A 26,231-nucleotide genomic window follows, 5' to 3' on the forward strand; every position below is an offset into this window, starting at 1 on the left:
CCGCCGCCCGCCGCCCGCCGCCCGCGCGCTGCCGGCGCCTGCAGGAACTGCGGATCCGGGGTCGAAGCGGGCTTGGGGCTGAGTCCCCCGAATGACCACGAAGGGTGAGGCCTCCGCGGTGGCCCGGGACTTGCAGCCGAGGGTCGCGAGCCTTCCGAGCACTGCGGCCAGAACATACCCAGCCCCGCCTCCAAATTTGGGTCGGGGGGGGGGGGGGAGGGTAGATCCCGAGTCTGTGGGAAACTGGGAATCCTAGGGTCCCGGATGGGGGATGCCAGCGCCGATTTGAGTCTCTGACAAGGTGGCCTCGGTCACAGGGAAAGGGACCTGATATCCCGCGCCGCTTCTCCATGCTCGGGGTTCATCTCCCAAACCTCTGGATTCCGGGAAGCCTTCTTGGGCCTCCGCCCCGCCCCATCTCCGCCCAGATTGACACTAAACCTCATTTTATTTATGTAACTGTAGGATTTCCCCCCCCTCCCATTCCCCCCTTCGCTAAACTCAGACCCCTCGGGGCAGAGGCAAATGGGTCCAAATCGTCGGGAGCTTTCTGACGCCGCCCCGGGCCCGCTAGCTCCCGGGAGAGGCGGAAAGGGCCATCCCGGGACCCTGGGGGCTGAGGCTGAGGGATGACTTCTGACGCTGGGGGCGGCTGGGCCCACGAGGCCCCAGAGCCTGGAAACCAAAGCCCCCACCCCCCCGCAGGGAGCACTGCGGGGCTCCCTGCCCGCAGAGTCCAGCTCCGCCCACGCCGGGGACCTGGGAGGATTCCCGCTGGGCCCCTTGCCTTCCCCCAAATCCAGGCTTGCTGTGCATCCGCAGGTGTTTGCCAGCCACCTGCAACGGAATAATTGGGAACACTTGTTGGAAGTCCACATCCCCGGATCCAGATCGGAAGCGGGGCGGGGGGGGGGGGGGGGGGCGGGGAAGGAACTGGGAATCTGAATTCTAAGGCAGTGCCTTGGGGATGCTGTACACGCCAGATTTTGGATCCCGGAGGTAAAGCAGAAAAGTGTAAGTGTCCCGGTGTGTGCCCCCAGCTCTGAGTGTCCAGTGTTCCTGCAAAACTGCTCCCGCGCAAAGGGAACGTGGGGAGATCTCGCTGGGCACTGCGGACTGACAAACCCAGTGTCCCTGGGCCTCTCCAGTTTTCCTGGCAGGTTGATTTCTAGGCAACATGTCCTCCGCTTCTGTCCAAGAGTGCCTGCAGCTCCAGCTGCTGGAGATGGAAATGCTGTTGTCTATGTTTCCCAACCAAGGAGAAGTGAAACTGGAAGATGTAAATGCGCTGACGACTATAAAAAGATACCTGGAAGGCACAAGGGAGGCGCTGCCACCAAAAATTGAATTTGTGATTACACTCCAGATTGAGGAGCCCAAGGTAAGTGCCTTGAGTTGTTTTAATTATCAGGTGCCTCGTTTTTATTGGAAACACTTGGAACATGAGCTTTCAGTTTGAGCAAACAAGATATTCCAGGATATTTCCATTCCTTTTTTGAAAGCAAAATACGTAAAATACGAGTGCCCTGTAAATTGTCTTCAGTAAACATCCTGAATTTTACATGAACATGCACACCTTTTAACAAATATACCTAGTATTGTTTTTTTTATTAAAAAACATTTCAATACCATTATTATTCTGCTCAGTCATCCAGTTTTTTACCAATCCAACTATTATAGTATGGGTTTTGTACATTTGTGATTTTCACAAATATAAATGTGGCCTTTAGCAAAACTGGCTTTTAAGGGGTGAATGGCTGTTTCTTTGGTGGTACCCTAACACAGAAAGCAAATAGATAGAAATCTAAACACTAAAAATGAATTTACCTTCTTCTTCTGACCCACTTATCTCCAGCATTAGCATAGCACAGGTAATAAGTAGACTAGGCACTTGAGAGCTACTCTCCTATTTCCTACTCATCCTTTGCCATTCCCCCAAGGAGATGTCTTGGTTCCCCAGACTGGATTCATTCCCCCTGTTTACGCATTTCATTGGGTCCCTGTACTCTTCCATGGTAATGCTTCTCACCACTGAAATTCAATACTTGCTATGCGTAATTATTTGTTTAATGTCTGTCTCCTTCACTAGGCTCTAGACTTCACCAGGGTAGAAATGGTGTCTTCGCTTCTTTATTCTAGCATAGGGTACCTGGCACATGGTTAGGTGTTTGATAAATACTGGGATAAATGAATGTATAAATGGAAGGAATAGTGTAAAGTACTTAGTACAGTGTCTGGCACACAGATGCCAATAGTAGCAATAACTATTATACTTCATAAAATCATGCAGTTGCTACTGATAAACTAGCTTTGGTGATTTTATGGTACTTAAATCTATTTGATTTCCATTTTAAGGTGAAAATTGATTTGCAAGTAACCATGCCTCACAGCTATCCCTATGTAGCATTGCAGCTGTTTGGACGGTCATCTGAGCTTGACAGACAACAGCAGCTACTTCTCAACAGAGGTCTCACTTCTTACATAGGGACTTTTGATCCAGGTGAGCTCTGTGTGTGTGCAGCAATCCAGTGGTTACAGGACAACAGTGCCTCCTATTTCCTGAACAGAAAGCTTGTTTATGAACCATCAATACAAGCAAAGCCGGTCAAAAACATATTTCTCCGAATGTGGATCTACAGCCATCACATATATCAGCAGGACCTAAGGAAGAAGATTTTGGATGCTGGGAAAAGGTTAGATGTGACTGGATTTTGTATGACAGGAAAGCCTGGTATAATCTGTGTGGAAGGCTTCAAAGAGCAGTGTGAGGAGTTCTGGCACACGATCAGGTATCCCAATTGGAAACACATTTCCTGTAAGCATGCTGAAAGTATCGAAACCGAAGGAAATGGGGAGGATCTGAGACTCTTCCATTCTTTTGAAGAATTACTCCTTGAGGCCCATGGTGACTATGGATTAAGGAATGACTATCACATGAATCTGGGCCAGTTCTTAGAATTTCTAAAAAAACACAAAAGTGAGCATGTTTTCCAGATATTATTTGGCATTGAAAGCAAAAATTCAGATTCCTAGGAAGCTATTAATATTAAAAGGCCTATGCTTATAAGCTCACCAAGTCAGTATCTCTGTTAATAAAACCAAAATAAACAGGCTGGTGGCTGTTTAGTGTCCCTGTGAATAACCTGGCTGCAGAATTTTTACACAGGCCTTTTACCTTGACAGCAGTGCACTTGTGATGTTATGTCCATGTTCTTGTATTAACTGGAAGCTATTTAATTGTAACTTAATAAAAGCAGTCAATTTAACTGGGGAAGCTGATTTGATTGAAGAGGAGTCCAAAGCCCATAGTTAATGTCAGTAGTCCAACTGCAGCTTTGAATTCACAAATAAGAATAACATCTCTCCCTTTCGTGATGCTAGTATCCAGATGGCACACCACTCTTTCATTATTAGGGATGAATTCTAAATCAGGTTTAAGATGAGAACAAAGACAAAGCATGTTTACTACATTTCTTACTTTATTTTAAACCCCCGATTTTGAGGTTTTTCTTTCAGTAAAACTGGAGCCCATCTGTAATGGCAGAAGAGTCAGAAGTCTCAAGAGTAATGAAGAGGACATGTGCTGTTTGGCTGTTTGCATCAGTGGATTAATGATACTAAAGAGAACGATACAATATTCTTAGTTCAGTTCTTAGCCACAAAAAAAGATATGATTTCTTGTCTACAAAGTGTTCCACAGGTGATGCCCACTGGCCATCTGTGCCCATGTGTCAGGGCCAGAGTGTTGAGAGGACCAGTGTGGATGCCTGCGGACCATTACCTTTCTGGGGAAAAATTGAGCTCTACATTTTGGTGGTAAGTCATTGTCATCTCTCCTGAAAGTTCCAAGCTTCACCAGCCTTTTTCAAAATGAGAGTTTATTTCAATAACGCCTATTAAATTGGCACTTGCCAAACTTTTTCATTACAAAGTATCTGTCCCTCCCAAGAATTTCTGGGAGTCTCTGTGTTAAAGGGTACCCTGAACTGCCTCTGCTTTCCATGGTCTCTGCCTTTCTCAGGGAGCATTTCATTCTCCTGCTGGGTCCCAGGCACCTCCCTAAGGCCACAGTCCCCTCAGGATGCCAAAGCTGGATGCTGAGATTTAGAAACTTGGGGGGGAATGCCTCACTCCCCGTATTGCCATACGTTGTTAGATGCCAATCACTGCTGCATGTGCTGAGGGGCCTACAGGCATTTTGATAACAGTTCATTCTGGTTGTACACTCCATGTCTAAGATGTAGACACATGTCCTTGGGCCAGGGTGAGGACAAACGGAATAGACTGACCAGGCACTAAGCTGAGTCTCCTGACCTTGAAGCCTTGGAACTGGGTCCACTCTGTTCTACCAAAGGTCTCAGCTCAGAATGAGTTTCAGGGCACACCTCGGAGGCCCTGCCCTGGGCCTGCCTTTGCGAGATTGTCAGCTCACCCGTCCTAGCCTGGGCAGTAGCTGGGATTCAGACTGGAGCCTCATGCTTTTCTTATAAACGAAGGGAAGAAATAAGGCTTACATGGACTGAAAACAACTTCATGTAGTATTTCCCATACAATCTCCCCCAAACCATCAATAAGTATAATTAGCATTCACACGTTTTTAGACTCCAAAGAAATATAACTCCATTAATTTTCTTCCTTTGAAATGAGACAATATGTACCAAGTACCTAATATATGCCCAAACCACTCAGCAATTTTTCTGATTAAATTGGCAAAAGTAGTGACAGATAAACAAGCTTAAAGAACCAAAATATGAAACAAAAACAGAATTCAAAGGAATAAATTCTAGCTTATGAAACCTTTCCTGCTTCTGTAGCTATTTCTGATGGTAATTTTTCAGAGCCAACTTTTACATGCCCAATATGAGCATGTGGCAATACTTTATTCCTATCAGAAGCACTAATAATCAACATAAATTATGGGAGTATAGGTTTTACAGAAAAAAAATACATATATGAACATTCAAAGCTCAGCTGTCTATGTACAGTAGACTGCTGGTTTTGTTTAGTCAGCTTGATAAAAGTACATAGCACCCCCCCCCCCCCACCACCACCACCACCATCACACACACACACACACACCAGCAGCTACTTCTCAACAGAGGTCTCACTTCTTACATAGGGACTTTTGATCCAGGTGAGCTGTGTGTGTGTGCAGCAATCCAGTGGTTACAGACAACAGTGCCTCCTATTTCCTGAACAGAAAGCTTGCTCTGTGTGCCCCTTCTCTAAATGGTTTGGGAGAAATGAATGAAACCAAGTCGCTCATTGGAAACTTCCTATAAAGGAAGTTTTGATCTCTCGCTGCTTAAATCCATAGTGCCACCCTCGTTTCTGACCTACTGAATGCTTGGTTAACACCTCCTTTGAGCTATCCAGTGTCTTTTTTTTCTTGAAAGAACCAGTCTCCATTGTTTGTAACAAGAATCCTGATACTGTATACATACCTTATATTTATTAATGGTTATTTGCAAAGAATGCTCATTATAAATGTTGCAGTGTCTTTTTAAAAAACGATTAAATCAATATTTCTCCAAGGATGTTATTTGCTTTTTGTTCCTTTTTCGTCTACTATGTGTCAGGCTAAGTGCTGAGGATACGTGGATAATGGACTGAGGAGTGGGCCAGGTGACTTAAAGGACCCTAACACATCCCCATATTAAATTACAAATACGTTGCCTGTGAACTTGTTTCCAGGTATGACAGCTTACATGCCACCCATCCCTTCTGAGAACTTGAGAAGGCCCTGAGGGAGCCTATCTGAGGTCTTCACAGTTTCCTTTCATTTGCTTTGACCTCAAGTAGCCCCGTGGTAAGTTGAAAGAATAGGTACTTTCTGAAGAGGGCAAGCATGGTTTGCTCAAAAATCCTGGTTTAATACAGAATCCTGATCTGCCTCAAAACTGAGCCCATTCTGTCTCCCTTCAGGAGGCACTGCAGCCAGGACCAGAGGGAGAGGCCTTTCTTTTTCTTCGACCGGTTAAAGCTGGAAGCACGTGGGCCACCCATAAAAGGCTTTGAGTAGTGGACACCAAATTCAAAGAAGCCCAACAAACACTGAGGCTCCTCCTGAGTCACTGGTGGAACAAAGTATGCAATTCGGAGGGGACATCCCAACACGCACCAGACACTGGGCCTCCGCAACCTGGCTGAGGCTCTTGTGCTTTCTTTGGATTAATCTACCCCTTAGCTCAGGTCCTGTGAGCACAGCACCACCCATGTGTTAGACCAGCTTGTGCACCACACAGTGGTAAGACGATCAAGGTCTGGTAACAAGGACTATACTCTGGGACAGTATCAGAGAGTTAATGAAACCTTGACAAAAGGCAATATAGAATGTTGCTTGTTGATAGCACAAACTGCTTCGGGGCCCTCTGCTTACTGGAATAAAGGAGAAACAAACAAAAAAGCATTAGACAAATGAACATCTCCCTACTGATTTGCTCCAAGAAAGAGAAATTGTCTCTCAGCAGCTGTCATCCTTTTTTTAATAGCTTTTATTTTATTTTTGTTTTTTATAAATATACATATTTTATTGATTTGAGAGAGGGAGAGATAGAAACATCAATGATAAGAATCTTTGATTGCCTGCCTCCTGCATCCTTCCCCCAACTGGGGATGGAGCCCTGACTGGGAATCGAACAGTGACCTGGTTCATAAGTTGATGCTCAACTACTGAACCACACCGGCTGGGCGCAGCTGTCATTCTTAAAGGTCCATCTGTCTTTTGCACATGCCAAAGATCATGCTAATTCTAGATGTGGTAAGAATCAGACCCTTGCTTATTGTAAAGTTTGTGATGGTGAAATTTATCCCTGTAAAGCATATGGTACTTCCTGCCAGAATAGGCCTTTCTTATATATCAGGGATCCACTATGGCAGCAGTTCTCAATCTGTGGGTCGCGACCCCTTTGGGGATTGAACAACCCTTTCACAGGGGTCGCCTAAGATCATCAGAAAACACATATATAATTACATATTGTTTTTGTGATTAATCACTATGCTTTAATTATGTTCAATTTGTAACAATGAAAATACATACTGCATATCAGATATTTACATTACGATTCATAACAGTAGCAAAATTACAGTTATGAAGTAGCAACGAAAATAATTTTATGGTTGGGGGTCATTACAACATGAGGAACTGTATTAAAGGGTCGCGGCATTAGGAAGGTTGAGAACCATTGCACTATGGGGATACTGCCATACATGATGAAGACATCAATTCTAACTCTTCACTGGAAAAATAAATACATGATGGATATATTCCTAGAGCATGCACTTTGTCCCATAGACCAAAAAGGTTTCATAGACTCCAGAAATCTGTATTTGTTCAAACTGTGGCCAGATGATTTCCAAGAGACCTAGTAATGTTCTTGGTGTTAACCTGAAAATGGAGCCGCAAGGGAAGATGTCGGAAGCACTTACATTACAGCGTTCTTCACCTTCAAGATCTTTCATTCATACCTGTGATTGGCAGTTTGGTGAGGGCCTCGGAACTCAATCTTGGTGGTGGTAGTCAGGCTTTTCTGCTAGTGTTATACATATCAAGTAGACCTATGTGGGTTGCCCACATATTTGGACCTAAGCCATGCTGATATTCATCTAATAGACACTGGTTTGGCTGTTATCAATTGTATACTGGCATCCATTTTTCTTGGTCAGCACATATGCTGTCCTAATTGTTACATTTTTCAACAAAATTTCAGGACATGGGGTCCTATGATTTACTGGCTACCAGCAAAGATTTCTGTAAACTAAACTATTTTGAGTATAGCAGATCTTCTATTATTGTTTCCAATTTGTCTCCAGTTGTTAATAGCTGCAAAGCCTTGCTATTAAGCTCTATCGACCACAAGATTCTGACATCTCTATTGAAATAAGGAGCCCATTTTAACCTAGCATTTCCCACAAGCTCCCTGGCTTACAGAGAAGAGTCATTAAAATGCTTTTCATGTCCTCAACAAATATTAGCATACCAAACTCAACAATACATTGAAAGGGTCATATGCCATGATTAAATGAGACTTCTTCCTGGGATGCAAGGATTGTTCAATAGCAGCAAATCAACCAATATGATATACCACATTAACAAAATGAAGAATAAAAATCATGATTGTCTCAATAGATGCAGAAAAAGCATTTAACAAAATTCAACATCCATTTGTGATTTCAAAAAAAACAACAAATTATGTACAGAGGGAACATAACATAATAAAGGGCATATATGACGAGCAGACAGCTAAAACCATACTCAATGATAAAAAGCTGAAAGCTTTCCTGTAAGGTCAGAAACAAAACAAGGATGCCCCCTCTTGCCACTTTTATTCAACATAGGATTTAAAGTTTTAGCCAGAACAATTAGGCAAGAAAAGAATAAAACACATCCAAATTGGAAAGGAAGAAATAAAACTGCCTCTATTTGAGATGACATGATATTATATACAGAAAATTCTAAAGGCTACCAAAATACTGTTCGAAATAATAAACATATTCAGTAAAGTTGTAAGATACAACATTAATATTCAAAGATCTATTGCCTTTCTATACACTAATAATAAACTATAAGAAAAAGAAATTAAGAAAAGTATCTCATTTATAATTACATCGAAAAGAATAAAATACCTAGGAATAAATTGACCTAAGGAGGTGAAACACCTGTACAATGAAAATTATAAGACACTGATGAAAGAAATTGAAGATACAAATAAATTTAAAGATATTACATGCTCATCAACTGGAAGAATTAATATTGTTAAAATGTCCATAATACCCAAAGCAATTTACAGATTCAATGCAGTCCCTATCAAAATTCTAATAACATTTTTCACAGAAATAGAACAAACAATTCTAAAATTTGTATAGAACCACAAAAGACCCCAAATAGCCAAAGCAATCTTGAGAAAGAATAAAGCTGGAGGCATCACACACCCTGATTTCGAACTATATTACAAAGCTACAGCAATCAAAACAGTATGGTATACAAACAGACATATATATGAACTAGAGGCCCCGTGCACAGATTCATGAACTGGTGGGGTCACTTGGCCTGGCCTGAGGGGATCGGGCTGCAACTGGGTCTCTGACATCCCCCGAAGGATCCTGGATTGCAAGAGGGCGGTTCTCGGGTGACACACCCCAGAATCGGGCTCCCTCCTCTCTGGTTACGGGTGTGTCACCCTAGAACCAGAGCTGCCAAGTCATTGTAGCTCAGCAGCTCCTGCATTGAGCATCTGCCCCCTGGTGGTCAGTGCATGTCATAGCTACTGGCTGGTTGGCTGGTTGCTTAGGCTTCTATATATATAGATGAAACAGAATAGAGATTCAGAAATAAACCCACACATATATAGTCAATTAATTTATGATAAAGGAGCCAAAAATATACAATGAGGAAAGGGCAGTCTCTTCAGTAAATGGCGTTGGATACACTGGACCACTACACAAAAATTAACTCAAAATGGATTAAAGTATGAATGAAACACCTGAGACAATAAAACTCCTAGAAAAAAACATAGGCAGTAAACACCTTGACATTGATTTTGGTGATCATTTCTTGAATTTGACACCAAGAACAAAGGCAACAAAAGCACAAATAAACAAGTGGGATTACATTACATTAACTAAAAAGCTCTACACAACGAAGGCAACCCTCAACAAAATGAAAAAGGCAACCAACTCGATGGATGAAAATATTTGAAATCATGTATCTAAAAGGGACTAATATCCAAAATATATAAAGAACTCATACAACTCAATAATACCAAAAAAAATCTGACTAAAAATCAGATTAAAAATCTGAGAATCCCTACATGGTGTACCCAGTGGTTAGAGCATCGATCATGCAACAAAGGGTCATGGGTTCGATTCCTGGCAAAGGGCATGTACCTGGGTTGCAAGTTCAATCCCTGTCCTTGATCAAAGCACATGTGGGAGGTAACCAATCGATGTCTCTCTCTCACATCTCTCTCTCTCTTCTTATTCCTTCCTCCCTGCTTCCCTTCTTCCCTTCTTCCCTTCCACTCTCTCTAAAAAATCAATGGAAAAAATATCCTCAGGTGAGGGTTAAAAACAACAAAAAAAGGCAGAGGATCTGAATATTATTGAAAAGAAGATGTAGATGTCCATTGTGTACATAAAAAGATGCTCAACATCACTAATAATCAGGGAAATGCAAATTAAAACCACAATGAGGTATCACCTCACACCTGTCAGAACAGATATCAAAATGACAAGAAATAAGTATTGGTGAAGATGTGGAGAAAAGCGAACCCTTGTGTACTGTCAGTTGTCAGTGGGAATGTAAATTGGTGCAACTATTATGGAAGTCCTGAAAAAAAAAATATAGAACTACCATATGATCCAGGAATGAACCCACTAATTCATACAAATATATGGGTTCCATGTTCATTGCAGCATTATTTACAATAGGCAAGACATGGCCAACAATGGGTGAATAAAGGAAATGTGGTATATATGAATATTATTGAGCCATAAAAAAAGTAAAATGTTGCTATTTGCGACAACATGGGTAGACCTCAGGGGCATTATGTTAAGTGAAATAAACTTACATGTGGAATCTAAACAACAAACAAACAAAAACACAGAGCCCATCCTATATAATAAAAGCCTAATATGCTAAGTTTCCAGTCGTCCGGTGACCGTCGACTGTTTAACCAATCAAAGTGTAATATGCTAATGATATGCTAAGGCCACTCAACCGCTCGCTATGATGTGCACTGACTACCAGGGGGCAGACGCTCTGACTGGTAGGTTAGCTTGCTCCTGGGGCCTGGATGATTGGGACTGAGCAAGATGGGCTGAATACGCCCTGGAGCCCACCCGCGGTCCCTCCCCAGCTGGCCAACCTTCCGCATCCCTCCCTGGCCGGCCAGTCCCTTCCCGGCCCCGATCATGCATCAGTGGGGCCCCTCAGCCTGGCCTGTGCCCTTTTGCAATCCGGGACCTCTCGGGGGATGACAGAGAGCCAGTTTTGTTCTGATCCTACAGACCACTCCCCTTGGGAGGGCACCAGATGCAGGGCTCATGGCCGGCGAGCGTTGCTGCGGCATGAGCCTCTCCCAATTGGGACTGATTGGGAGCGAGCCTACAGCAGGTTCAGTGGGGCTGGGATGAGCGGGAGCAGCAGGTAGGAGCTGCAGGCGGCGTTCGACTGTGGGTTTCAGCCCAGTCCCCACAGGCCATCCCAAGCGACCCCACCAGTGCACGAATTCATACAACAGGACTCTAGTAGATACGTAAAAGAGACTGGTGGTTGACAGAGATGGGTGTGTGGGGGGATGGGGGAAATTGGTGAGAGGGGTTGAAACATACAAATTTACAGTTATAAAATAAGTCACGGGACTGTAATGTTTAGTATGCTGACTATGTATATAAAAGCGACTGGATGCACATCGACTGGATGGTGGAACGACCCGTCAGCTCTGACATGCACTGACCACCAGGGGGCAGATGCTCAACACAGGAGCTGCTCCCAGCCCACAGTCCCAGATCCTGATTGGAGCCTGCCGGCCAACCTCTTGGTCCCTCCACCTGGCCAGCAGGCTCCAATCATCCAATGGGGAACAGGGAACTGGGGGTGGGTGGCGGCAGACATGGGTGGCGGGGCCAGCTGCCGGCACCTGGGGAAGATCAGCTCTGATTGCAGGCCAGGCCTAGGGAACCTACCCATGCATGAATTTCATGCAGCAGGCCTCTAGTAGTTAATACTACTCTATTGAATACTTGAAAGTTGCTAAAAGAGTACATCTCAAAAGTTCTCATAAGAAAAACATTTTGGCCCTGGCTGGTTTGGTTCAGTGGACAGAGCATTGGCTTGTGGATTGAAGGGTCCTGTGTTTGATTTGGTCAAGGCACATGCCTGGGTTGTGGGCTTGATCCCCAGGGTGGGGCATGCAGGAGGCAGTTGACCAGTAATTGATGTTTCTATATCTCTCTCCCTCTCCCTTCCTCTCTGAAATAAATATATTAAAAAATAAATAAACTAATTATTAAAATTCTGTGGTACACCAAAAAATATATTAATAAAAAAGAAAAACATTTTGTAGCTATGTATGGTGACAAATGATCACTAGACTTATTGTGGTGATCATTTCACAATATATACAAACTAGAAGACCCGTGCACAAAAATTTGTGCACTGGCAGGGAAGGGGGGTCCCTCAGCCCAACCTGTGCCCTCTCACAGATCCTGCTGCTGCCCGCCCCGCCCACTCCGCCCAAGACACTGCAGGACAGGATCCCGCCCAACTCAGATCTGCTGCTGCCCACCCCGACCCCGCCCAAGACACAGCAGGCCAGGATCTCGCCTTGGGTGGCGCAGCGGGATCTGCCTGCAGTATGCAAATTAGCCGCCATCTTTGTTTGTGGTTAACTGCCATCTTAGTTGGCAGTTAATTTGCATATCACCTTGATTAGCCAATGGGAAGGGTAGCGAAGTTATGGTTAATTACCATGTTTGTCTATTATTAGATAGGATATGGAATCATGTTGATCACCTGAAACTAATATGTTACATGTTAATTATACCTTAATTTTTTAAAAATGTTTTTCATGGATGCTGCTATTCCCTTCACCAATGTGTCTCTCAAGGCCTCAGTGAAACCGATAGGTCCTCTTGGGAAACTTAGTTAGGAAATAATTAGGATTAGAATGTTTTGATTTGCACAAGACAAATCCACTCCAACACTCCTATTTTTGTAATCTTTTAATTCCTTTATATTATTTCAAGGAATGTTGGCATTCTCAATTGTATTTAATGTGGGCCATTATTAAGTTTACTAGAGGTCCGGTGCATGAAATTTGTGCATTCAGTGGGGAGGGGGGTCCCTCAGCCCAGCTTGCACCCTCTTGCAGTTCGGGAGCCCATGGGAGATGTCTGAATGACGACGTAGGCCTGCTCCCGGCAGTCGGACATCCTTAGCGCTGCCTCGGAGGCAGAAGAGGCTCCCGCCATCGCCACTGCACTAGCCAGCCGTGAGCCTGGCTTCTGGCTGAGAAGCGCTCCCACTGTGGGAGCACACTGACCACCAGGGGGCAGCTCCTGCATTGAGCATCTGAACCCTGGTGGCCAGTGCACATCATAGTGACCGGTCAACCATTTGGTTGATTTGCATATTAGCCTTTTATTATATAGTACTAGAGGCCTGGTGCACAAAAATTTGTGCACTTCGGGGGGTCCCTCAGCCTGGCCTGTGCCCATTTGCAGTCCAGGACCCTTTTGGGGATGTCCACCTGTCAACTTAGGCCCACTCCCTAGGAAATCAGGCCTAAGCTTGCAGTCAGACATCCTTTAGGCAGCCAGGGAGCCCTTGGGGGATGTCCGACTAAAGGCTTAGACCGCCGAGGGAGCTGTGATGAGGAAGCTGGGGTGACAGAGGAGCCACGCTGTTCCACCCCGCCACCCTGGGTCGGGTCACACACCGGACACCCGGACGGTGGCCAGGCAGGCTGGCGGATTGCTGCTGTTCCTCTCGGCTGCCCTGGGTCGAGTCGCACATGGGCCCCCTGGGCGGGCTGGCGGATCGCTGATGCCCTGCCCAGCCACCCTGGGTCGGGTCGTGCACGGGACGCCCGCTGCCCCGGGTTGCAGATAGCAGGCCTGGATGGCGGTAGGGCAGGCAGGATGGCGCTGTCCCGCTCCACCGCCCCAGATGGCAAATAGCAGGCCCGGAGGGCGGCGGGACAGGTGGATGGCACTGACCCACCCTGCCTGCAGTATGCAAATTAGCCATCATATTTGTTGGCGGCTAATTTGCATATCACGCTGATTAGCCAATGGGAGGCGTAGCAAAGGTATGGTCAATTACCATGTTTGTCTATTATTATACAGGATATTTCAGTCAACTAATTCAACCAACTAGTAGAATCTCTTTCAACTGCTTAAGGCAGCACATTAATCCAGACCCTGTGGCAAGTGCACCCCTAATCAATCAATTCTATCCAATCCAAAATTACACTTCTTTCTCAGTACATTTTCAGAATCCCAAACATTTTCCTCAGGTTTTGCCAATGTAAATGAGCCAAATCTAGAATTCTTTTGGTAGAAATCTTCTCCTCTTGGGTTTGTCTTTGTAATTGTATCTAACCCAGCTACTGGAATCTGATATTATGTGTACAGAGATAAGAAGAAGTAATCTGGGAAGAGCAGGACGCAAACCGAGTGAGATTATTACAGGATCTTCAAGCAAGGCTGCAACAACATCTTTTTTTTAAATTTCTTTATTGATTAAGGTATTACATATGTGTCCTTATCCCCCCATTGCCTCCTGCCACTCCCCACTCATGCCCTCACCCCCCTGTTGTCTGTGTCCATTGGTTAGGCTTATATGCATGCATACAAGCCCTGTGGTTGAGCAACAACATCTTTAGACAAGAATACCTCCCGCTTTGATTAGCAAGGGAGGACACATCAAGTGTTCTGGTTTGTCTGGGGTTGAGGGGTTTCCTGGGACACAGGACTTTCAGTAATTAAACAAGGGCTATTGTTCACCTATTTCAAAGTGTCACAAGTCCTCCAAATCCCCCTGTCATACATCCTCATTCCCAATCCAAGTCCTACTGTTTCCTGGTCATTACTCTTTACTTTTAGATGAGGTCTGGTAAGGCTGTGAATGCAATTCCTGGTGTAATTTGGCAACCAGATGGCTAAAATAATACCTTGGTTTTCAGTTATTTCAGCCTTACAGTTGGTAAGAGAGAAGAGATTCTTTTAGCAAAAACATAGGCATTTTTCTCATTTTTATACTGTGCCTTGAGCTGAGAACTTAAGCCTTTGAGCCTAAATGATCTCTTTATGATTCCATCTCTGTAGAGCAACTAACCTACCCCACAGTCCTGGATTTCTTTATCCTTTACAGTTTTATGGCAGCAGCCATTTATCAGCCAAAACCTTTCCACTCTTATATAATGCATTCCATCAATTTTTTAACCTCATGTTTGTGTTTCTGAGGTCTCAAAGATATTTTGCTTCGATTTTTTTTATTAGTTTTATATTTTACCCTTCATACTTAAGTATTAACCCATTTAAAGTCTACCTTTTTACATAGTTTTAATTTTATATAGTATATAGTTTTCATTTTCTCTATAGTTTTAAGTTTTCCTAATCTTTTAAACTACATAATCCATTCTTTATCTCTAATTATAGTGCTGCCTTTATAATTCATATATTCAGGGGGTCTCTGTGAGCTTCTTGTTCTATTCCATTGTTCTCTATATTCTCATGACTGATGTAAGTATAAATATCTGGATACTAGAGGCTTAGTATGAACAAAATACTGTGAAATATCTCATTAATATTTTTATATTGATTACATGTCAAAATGATAATATTCTGAATATGCTGGTTTAAATAAAATATATTATTAATATAAATTCCATTTTTCTTTTTATGAAACTACTAGTAATTATACATGTAGCCCTTTCATTTTCTGTTGGACAGTGCTGTCCTAAACTGTACTCTAGTGAGTCTACAGGCTAAGAAAAAAGATAAACATAGATTTAAAGCCCGCCTCCTTTACTTACTAGTATTAACTCTGTGGACTTGGCAAGTTACTCAAAATATCTACTTCATAAGGGAATTGTGGGGACCACATTAAATAAGATAATGTACACAGAATACATGCTACCTAGTAAGTAACCATCCAAAGCTGTTTCACTATCTTCCTCTAAGCTCATTCATTTTGTATACAACTGGTATTAAATAAACTAAGTTCATATAGAAATTAACTATCAGAATACTTTTAAATTCATTATATACTGTCACATGACCACCCATTAAGACTCAGCATTATTTTTAAATGAAAATACTTTAAGAGAAAAACAATTGTTTTACACTTTTCTTCATTCACTTTTTCTATGCTTTAATAAATCTTTTGCACAGGTAAGTACATTTAGTTGGAGCTATAAGACAACATCAAAACAGACAAAAAAGAGGCATTCTGGATCTTATCAAAATAACTATATTGAGGAAATTCTTGACTAAATCTTACCTTCAGAAATACTTCCACCCCTTCTCCCACTTAAAACAATTTGTAACCTTCCACTTACAATAAAATCATTTATAGTATAGTTAACCTTGAACATCGTTTTATATTCTTTAAAAGCATTACTTCAAAACCCAGAAAATTCTCCGAAAAATTCTACAAGTAAATAGCAAATGTTATTGTACCTGAGCTTATGAATTTAAAATTGTCTCCACTAGTTCAGTGATTAGTTTCTAAGGTAAAGCTTGAAATGAACATGAATTTCTTGGCTGTAACTACTAATGGTAATTAGAATATTTTAATATCTAATGTAAAGATTTCTGCGATTGGGGAAGTGATTACAAAATTTTCTCTAAATTCAGAGGAAATTGTGTTTACTGTAACCACAAAAGGAGCTCTTGATTATCTGAACGAATAAAAGGAACATTAGAGCAGGTCACTCAAGTGGGAACCCAGCTTGTTCGGGAACTGGGCTCTCTCTCCTGACTCTGCAGATCCTTGTCTTAATAGGTTGACACTGCAAACACCCCTTTCTCAAGGAGCTGACCTACTCTCCCCTCTGCTCTTCCCACTGCTCAGCCTGTGCTGAACTGAAGGTACCTACCTCAGGACAGGAGCCATAGTCCTCAAAAGGCCCAGCAGCAGTAAAGTGGAGCTGAAGGATAGGGTACTTAGTCATGGGAAAGAAAGATGCTATTAGAAGGGATAGGTGATGGAGGCCAAGATGATAAGAAGGTGTAACAAAGGAGAAAGAATATTAAAATCTAAAGCTGCCCAACGCATTGTAAACAGCAATAATCTTTCTTAGAAATGTCAGAATTCAGTTGTACCAAAAGAACAAGTATGGTCTGGAATTGGAATAAAAATACCTGAGAAGTTATATTTCTCTAGGCAACAACGTGTTATTTCTGTTTTTAGCAAAAGTTCATTTATGCCTAAATATATTTCTGTTTATATATAAAAAAAGATTTTTAACAAAATGGTCAGCCAAAGAATGATGGGTTTTAATTTTAATCATATCAATTTATTACTAATTTTGGTCTTCCCATTAGTTCCCTATATAAAAACAATGAGTTTCTCAGTAGTAGGTACAATAGCTTTTAAAGAGAACTTGGGCAAAATAAGATAGAAATCATAAATAACCAGAAAGTAAATGAAGCAAAATTGTCGAGTATAATATGTGCCCTAAAGTATATTAATATTTTCCCATAAATTTTTAGATTGTCAAAGTAAAATTATCTTAATCTAGCCTATTGTAAATCATTATAAAAGAGTCTAATCTTTAAAAATTATGAAAGATTTCAGAACTCATTAATGGAATTAGAAATGTTAGTTATTATGTTACTGGTCAGATTTGGTCTGTATTTTCTGGGCCTCCTCAGGTAGAATCTGGTCATAATCAGTGCTATACATCTGAGAGCAGACAAACGCTTCCTTGTTTGGGGGTTCAGGATAAATTGTGGCTGTCTTTTCTTGGTATGCATCTTTCACAATCTAGAAATAGAAAAAGAGTCTTAGTTATATTTTAAGGAACAGAGGTGATGGTGAGTACATGGCAGGAGTTTTTGTCTGTTCCAAGAAAATTAATATATAATTTATATCTTGTCTGTTTTCAAAAACAGCAAGTTGTATTAAAAGCACACATACACAAATAAGATATAAAATGAAAGTGCAAATATAAATTATGTAGCAAGAGGAGAATACAATAACAGCAACAAAAGGAAGTGTGGATAGCAGAGATTTATTCAAGGGTGATCACACCAGGATTTCTCAGATAACGTGGGAAATGTCTTGAAATGACCTGACTGGTAATTAACTTGAACTGACTATCATAATATGCCTACTAAGTTTGAACTTCAACACCTTGCAGTTTTAATAATCTCTATTCTAACCACAGCCTCTTACAAAATCTCTTTTTTTACCCCAGTCTCCTGACCCTGCTCACCTAACCAGCAGGACTCCACGGGCAGTTTCAACGCCCCTTCCCAGCATCACAGAATCCTGTTTCCATGTCTCTGTGTCACACTCTCCATTCTAGTCCCCAGCGTGGGGAACCCTCAGCGCCAGCTTTCTCCTTTCATGGCTCTCCCCCGCAATGTCCTACTATTCCTAACCTCACCTGGGTTACGTGGTTACACATTATGCTTTTATCCTCCTTTTGAAAAATAAAATAAAAAGCAACTTCCTCTCAGCTTTCCCACAGGTAATTTCAAACCATCCCCTGTCGAATCTCCATTTAACTCTCACCACTCTACTGAGAAGATTCCAATTAATCTGAGAAAACAATCTCAATTTCCCTTTACATCAACTTAAACTATCTCCTCTTTCTCTTCAAACGTCCTCTCTTCCCATATTTTCTTTGAGAAAAATGGATTTTCCCTCTTGTCAAAATGAATCATTCCATATGTGCTCTTAAATTACTCCTGTTTCACTGAGGAGCTATTTGTACACTAGACTTATTTGGATAAGTCTGTTTTCGAAGAATATTAGAATGGCTAGGTATCTCTTCTCAATGTAAAACTATGCATTTAAGAAAAATTATGGTTATAAAAACTGTGCTATATTATGAAGAAATGTTTCTGAAAATATCAGAAAACAAAACACCATACATTATTAAATTATGTTAGAAATGAAAGCAAACACATGAAAAAAGCCTGGAAGCACACTCCCCAAAATGATGAGTTGCTTCTGTTAGAAAAGTCAAATTTAGGCATTTCCCTCTTCTCTATTTTCCAAAGTGCCTACAGTGCATTGTTTCATTTCTGACATAGACGATGTGGAATTTCATTCCTCTCCATGCTCCGAGGATACAGACTCTTAATGATCCTCTCAGTGAAGTCTTCCCTCTCTCCTTGTCAAAGCCCAACTCTCTAGAAGAGTGGCTTGGATTAACTTCTTGGACCATTGAAATTGCTTTTTGTTATAGTTTCTGATGACTTCTTACATATAAATAAAAATTGTCAACATTCAAACGAGTTTTTCTTGCCAGGACTTGATTTTCTTAATCACAATGTCCACCCCCATCCTGAAAGTGTGTCTTCCTTTAATTTCTGACATGCTGCGCAGTCCTGAGTCTCTCCTTGAAATCATGACTTCTCTTCCTAACTGCCTCTCTTCTGTCTTTTGGCAGAAGAGAAACGATGTTCTATCCTTGGTTTTCTTCTTTCCATACTTGCTCTCTTGTAATCCCAACTACTGTGTGGTGCAATAACCATTCAAACTAGGTAACGGTGAGTAGACACACATCAGGAGGAAACATGAGCATACGCTTTACAAATAAATCACCAAGCAGATTATCTAAATGGTTTTTGAAGGATTACTCAGTTTTTGAAGCATTTACCCTCAATCAACAAGATAAATAATGACATATGAATCCTAAATGGTGTCGTTTTGATAAACTTGCTAATAGCTTTGGTTTTCAATCACAAACCATTTCGCCTCTGAGGGGCCAGTTGGCAATGTTCTGGAAACATTTTTGTTTGTCACAACCCTTCAGAGGCTACTGGTATCTAGTGGGAAAAGGCCAGCGATGCTGTTAAATATCCTTCAATGCCCAGGACAGCCCCACAACAAAGAGTTATCCGGACAAAATGTGCATGAGGTTGAGAAACCCTAGCTTAAATATATAATTATATTATAGGCTGAACTATGTCACCCCCAAATATTGAAGCGTTAACCCCCAGTATTCAGAATGTGACTGTGTTTGGAGACAGGGCCTTTAAGAGGTAATTAAGTTAAAACGAGGCTGTTTGGGTGGCCCTAACCCATGTTGACTGGTGTTTTTATGAGAAGGTAAACGAACAAAGCGACACCAGGGATATGCATACACAGAAGGAAGATCCCATGAAGACACAGAAGGCAGTCACCTACAAGCTCAGGAGAGAGGCCTCCAAAGATGTAAGTCCTGCTTATGCCTGAATCTTAGATTTCTAGCCTCCAGAATTATGAGAAAATAAATGTTTTTAAATCACCCAGTGGTTTTTAAATCACTCTGTGGTATTTTGCTATGGCAGCCCTAGCAAACTATTACAACTATATTGCAAAAATATTAATCTCTCTCAGTTACAAAAGATTTCTCTGCCATTAGATTCTTTTTGGCTGATTCCTTCAATAGCTCATCTACCACCCCAACAGCTTTGAGTGCTTTGCCGTCATTGCATTGCCCTCTGCCAGTGTTATTAGTTGTGATCTTTAAGATACCATACACCATGGAGACGCGGATCCACACACCATGGAGACGCGGATCCACACACCATGGAGACGCGGATCCACACACCATGGAGACGCAGATAAGGCAGGTATTTTGGAGTCTAAATGTCCCTCTACCACATCTGCAACATGTTAGCAACTTTCATAACTGTGATATGGAAGATACTAACTAAAATAGGGTAAAGTGTAAAAGATCTACCTGAAAGGAAATCCTAATAAATCACTTAAATTATAGAAGAGGAAAAGATTGATGGGGGAATTAATGATTCAGCTGATTCTTCTATTGCTACAGATCAGAGTCGCTAAGCTCTGCTGAGGCTCTGTGCCTGCTGACATAATAAGGTGACAGAAATTTCAAGAGAGTGCATTTTTAATACCAAAAAATGCATATTTAACAATAGAAGGAAGGAAAAATAACGAGGTTGGACAAGAACAGTTTTACCTTTACTGCGATTTTCAGAGAAATATCTCTAATGGTGTTCAAAGGAGGATACAGGCGGCCCTCTGCCAAGTGCTTATCTGACACTTCCTGAGCTATAACCTTAAAAAAAATAAAAATAAAAATGTTTACACTTCATACATACAACGTGAGGGTTATGAGGATAATTAGGTGAATGGCACATATTCGGTCATGTATAGAAGCGGATCACATGAACGGGATCCTCTAATTTCCCCTGCCCCTTTATCAGCGGAAACACTGAGCCCAGACAGGCTTGGTGATTGGTGGGATCACACCATTAGTGAAAAAGACAGGAATAGAATTTGGGTTTTCTCTTAGTCCAGTTCCTGTTCTACTGTACCATGAAATGCCAGCAGCTCTCTCATTTGCCACACGAGAGGAACAGGGAGAGAGGAGTAGGAAGTTACAGGAGGACGACAGTGATGGAGAAGTAGCCTGAAAGCCGCTGAGGAGGGAAGGTGTGCAAAGCTGATGTTGTCATGACTCCCAGCTCACATAATCTTGCACAGGAGGGAGAGCAGGAAGCTGAGAAACCTACTTCAGAGTCGCCTTGCGGGTAGGATTTTAATTTCCCACAGATTCTGGAGTATCTGGATCACCTAACTAGCATCAGCGTTTGCTGTCCGCAACCATCCCCATTTCTAAATCAAGCAAGCAGTGCACGCATGCACACTTAAACATTTGCTAAGAGGGTAGCTCTTATATTAAGTGTTCTGACCACCACAACTTTTCACATGTCAATCATAACTCAATAAAGTGGTTTTAAAAATAGGAGAAAACTTGGCACCTCCTGAGGTGTTGCCCTGAGAAGGAGACAATTACTAGGCATTCAGTGCTCCTCACAAAACCATGCAACTTGAATTAAATCAGAAGGAACCAATCAGAGGCCTAAATTGAGGAACACTGTAAAATAACTGGACTGTACTCTCCAATGTTAATGCCATAAAGGAAACAAAAGGCTAAAATATTCTTACAGATTAAAGGATTAGCCTAGATGCTCTGAAGGTCCTTTTAATGGAAAATTTGAATTTGGATTGTGCATTAAATAATAGTATTATATCAATGCTAATGTTCCTGAATTAATAATGGTACATTGATTACATAAGAAAATTTCCCAAAATATTTAGGGGTAAAAAGGCATACTATCTGTAAGTTTCTTTCAAACGGTTCACCAATAAAATACGATATATATATGCATATACATAGGTGAATGAGAGGACCCAGCAGGTGACTCAAGAGGAGTGGCGTGAGGACAGGAGACAAGGCTTGCCTCCCAGAAGTGGACAGGCTGCTGTACGTTCAATGCCAAGCCAGGAGGGCTGCCCCTGGGGCACACTGGGTGCTCCCATCAGAGGCCCGGGAGACTGTCCAGAGTACCAGGAAAGCCAACGATCTCTGTGTGAGATATTAAACTGTCCAGGAATAGTTTTCAGCATTGGTGCCAATCCATGAGATTTCGAGTTGCATAAGATATCTAACTAGCATTTTTACAATAACCCTAATAGTTATTTGCAGTTGCCAATCAAAAATTCACCTAGATCTCCTACATGTTACTTCGATTAACTACAAATATAATCTAGATGAAAAGGACTTTCTTCTTTAATAGGGCCCTCTAGCAGTGAGTGCATGTGGTATTGTATTTGTTCTTGCTAAGATACATGACTATTCTACTTAATTTAATTCAGTAAGTATTTACTCAGTTTCTGCGATATGCTTTAGCATCATACTAGGTGCTACTGGTATTTTAAAAGAAGAATATGGAAAGCTCACTTTTTAATTTACAATTTAATTATAAGACAACACTTAATTGTTTAAAATACGGAGCTCTCAAGGGCATAAAACCACTAGGAATGGCATTTAAATGCTGGTATGTTCGATGAAGACAGCCATGGCTAAGGAGAAAGACCACGAGCAGCCAGAGTGGTCACAAGAGGATGAGGGGACTTAAGCACTGACCTGAAGGGTAGGCTTCAATGGGTGGGGGATGATTTTCAGAGTTTTCCAGGCAGGATTAGAGATAGTAATAGAGAGAAATTACATGTAAGTGTGTATGCATGGAAACTTTGGGATGAGGGAGACTGAAAAGAATGTCTGGCTTCTAAGCTTTGGTGCCTGCTTAGAAAGGCCATATCACTAACACAAATGCAAATACTGAAGGCAAGGGAAGATGAGCGACATGGTTTTACACGTCTTGTGTTTAAGCAATCAGCAGGGTATTTCTGTGGAAATGCCCATTAGATAAGGAGACATGGTGAAGATGATAATAGAGATACCCAGATTTGAGCAATTTTTGAATGAAGATAATGGAAACAAGAGAAGGGATGAGATCTCTCAAAGCAAAAGGGGAAAAAAAAGGACAAAAAATGAATGCCAGAAAAGTGCTCATAGCAAAAAAAACAAACAAACAAAAAACACAAAGACATGAAAGGGAGACACTAAAATCAATAAGGTGGTATAAAAACCGGAATATTGTCTTGAAGCCTAAGAGAAAGGTGGAAAGGCCAAAAGATTTAGCCAGAGAGATCCCAAGCTCTGATAAGAACAACACTAATGACATCGACATATTTTACTTATTTTTCTTCATAGTTTTTTGCTATTACTTTTCCTGGATAGTAAATGGAAAGTTTTTTTTAATGCAATTTGTCACTAGAGGGTGCTGGAGTTATTTAGGAAAGAAAATGCTAGCTACTATGAATAAAAGACCTTTTTTTTTTTTTTCCTTATGATGTATCTGCTATAAAATATAATCATTACATTTTCCTTAATGTAACAGCTCTGAAAAGCTCTTTTAGTAATTAGACATGTACTTATGTTCAACAAGACTTTTTGAGTTAAAGTAATGCTGAGTCATAGCTGCTGTGCTTTTATTGCAGGGACAAAAAAGAAAGCAGCAGAACATTATCGTTTCCAGACGTCTGTTCCTACAGAATGACGCCGAGCTTGAATACGGGGATTACACACCTTTAGATCACATCAATTTCATAAGCGTCTTTGTTGACATTTTCATTGAATATTAATTATTATTTCATTCAGTTCAGTTATAATGTTTTACAGTGGTTTAATTCTAAGAGAAGAAATTCACTCTAATTTTCATTCATGAATTGTATCATTTTTGAACATGATATCAGCTAGATGAACACTCTGATTATCAAAAGCTCATGATTTTACATCTGTATGTCCAATCACTGTATCACCCCCCTGAGGCCTGGGGGCGGGGGGAGCTAGTGGGCACTAGAAGTTCATGTTACCTTTTGTGCTATATCTAGTGAGTAATAAAGTGCTTTGTCTCTAAGAGTTTTGTATCTTTTGCCAGAATTTATGAAACTGTGGTGGGCTAATTTGTTAGCTTGACAACAGGGTAAAATTTCAGAGCTTTCTCAGTTCTTAACAGTAGTAGCTTAGCAGAGCTTCCCTAGTGGGTCTTCTCTGTGATATTCTCAGAATCTTTCCTGAAGGCCCACACTAAAACCCACCTCTATCCTTTTAGCAACATTATAAACACTTAATTCCCTGTTTTAATTTCCTTTCTGCTAAAAATACTAGAGTGGTTATGCCCTGGTCAGGTGGTCAGTTGGTTCGATACCTGATCAGGGCACATACCTAGGTTGAAGGTTTGATTCCTAGTCTGGGTGCATACAGAAGACAACTGATGTCTGTCTGTCTGTCTGTCTGTCTTCTCCCCCCCCCCCCCACTCCTTTCTCTCTCTCTCTAAAATCAATACCAGCATATCCTTGGGTGAAGATAAAAAAATAATACTAGAGTGGTTTCTGTTTTCTACACTAAACCCTGAATGATAAACACTTCTTCACTATCCCAAATCAGGCTTTCATTTTAAATATTCAAAATGGCCATTAATATTTCTCTAAGTAGACAAATATTTACCAATTAACCTAGGAATTGGAGATATTTTAAATATTTTAAAATTGATTGCAGGCAGGAAGGGAGAGGGAGAGAAAGAGAGAGAAACATCAGTGATGAGAGCTTGATCAGCTGCCTCCTGCATGCCCCCTCTGGGGACTGAGCCCGCAACCAGGGCACGTGCCATGACCAGGAATAGAACTGTGGACCTCATGGTTCATAGGTTGATGCTCAACCACTGAGCAACACCAGCTGGGCTGAAAACAAAATTTTTAATTGTCTCACTACTGGCACAAAATTCGAAAGTATAAAGATAAAAAAAGGGTTCCATTTAAGGAATCAGAACACAATTTTGTGGGGTTTTTCTTGGCTACTAAAGAACAATCTTTTACAAATGACTCAACATGAGCCTGCTACCTGCCCTCATTCTCTCTCCACTGGGAAAGATTTTCTCTCCTTCAGCTATACCTTCTAGGGAGTGAGCTGAGATTGTACTAGATAAAGACAACATTAGATAACCACATGGAGGTCCTTTGGTGTTTTATAGCCTGAGAGAACTTAAGAGTATTTGACAGTACCTCAGCAGTAGTGAGAAAAACCTTGTCTGTGATATGCCTCAATCCACACGCCACAACACCAAGGGCAACTCCAGGAAACACATAGGAGTTGTTGCCTTGGCCAGGATACAGGGTCCGACCATCTGGAAGAGTGACTGGATCAAAAGGACTGCCACTGGCAAAAATCGCACGCCCCTACAACACAGACACACAACTGTAAAAGGAAGCAAGCTATCTTAACACAAATGTATCACAGCAGGACTCTCCCACTGAGCACTTAGAAAGAATTGTAATTTTTCATCCCTAATAAGTCTGGGCAAGTTGTTATGGTGTTGGCAATAAGTTCTTGAGTGGGTGATTATGACCGCTCTCTATCTTACTCTCCACTCCTAGAAGTGCAGATACCCGAAAGCCTGGTGCCACTCTGCAGTGGTCCAACCTACAGGCCTGTCAACCATCTCTAATGGGCTTCCAATTATAGACTGCTGAAGATAAAAATGATACATTAATATTGGAGTATTGGAAAGACTGACATCCTAGGTTAGAGTTTAGGGATCAACACGTTTCAACATAATCACTAGGACAAATTTTATATATTTCTACGTTGTGAAGAATTACATGAAAAATCATCTAGGAAATAAACCTATTAAAACAAGTGGGATTAGCAAATAAGATTAAATTATCAATAATTGTCAAAGACTGTCTTTATTTTTTCCTGGGTTCATATTTTGTCACAATGTTTTGGAGGAATTTCATGCACTACATGCGTTAAGATGGCATTAACTTGGGCCTGTTGGATGCCGCATTCCGTACTGCTGACAGAAAGGGAAGCATCTGTCTGATCTATGAGGGGAGGGTGGAGGCGTCCTTAAAAGCAGTCAGGCTTCTAAGACAGGAATAGGGAACCCTGGACAAATAAAGCATCACATCTGAGAAATGCACTGGGAAAGTCTAAAATCCCAACTCCCCAAAGCATAGTTTAAATAATGATAAACTGAATTAGAACTTGCATCCCTCTTACAGCTAGAGCAGTGACTTTCGACCTTTTCATCTCATGGCACACAGAAACTAATTACTAAAATTCTGTAGCACACCAAAAATATCTGATAATTTTTTGCCAATCTGACAAAAAATAGGTTTGATTTT

The 26,231-nt window shown here is 41.5% G+C and overlaps 2 protein-coding genes across 2 annotated transcripts in view; one reads left to right on the plus strand and one right to left on the minus strand.

Moving 5' to 3' along the window:
• The first annotated feature begins 36 nt into the window (after window positions 1–36).
• RWDD2A (RWD domain containing 2A) lies at window positions 37–5,535 on the plus strand. Its single transcript, XM_081093540.1, has 3 exons — window positions 37–104; window positions 1,149–1,381; window positions 2,356–5,535. The coding sequence occupies exons 2-3, from the start codon at window positions 1,178–1,180 to the stop codon at window positions 3,031–3,033; spliced, it is 882 nt and encodes a 293-aa protein (XP_080949666.1). The 5' UTR covers window positions 37–104; window positions 1,149–1,177; the 3' UTR covers window positions 3,034–5,535.
• A 10,323-nt stretch (window positions 5,536–15,858) lies between these two features.
• The window catches only part of ME1 (malic enzyme 1), a 156,647-nt gene continuing 146,274 nt past the window's right edge, over window positions 15,859–26,231 (minus strand). Inside the window, exons 12-14 of the mRNA XM_081094386.1 lie at window positions 25,107–25,280; window positions 20,652–20,750; window positions 15,859–17,494 (exon numbers count right to left, since the gene is read on the minus strand). Of these exons, the coding sequence (XP_080950512.1) occupies window positions 17,342–17,494; window positions 20,652–20,750; window positions 25,107–25,280 (426 nt within the window). The 3' untranslated portion in view covers window positions 15,859–17,341. The remainder of the gene's footprint in view (window positions 17,495–20,651; window positions 20,751–25,106; window positions 25,281–26,231) is intronic.

This window comes from Myotis nattereri, assembly GCF_964212035.1.
Source record: "Myotis nattereri genome assembly, chromosome: 6".
NCBI lineage: Eukaryota > Metazoa > Chordata > Mammalia > Chiroptera > Vespertilionidae > Myotis > Myotis nattereri.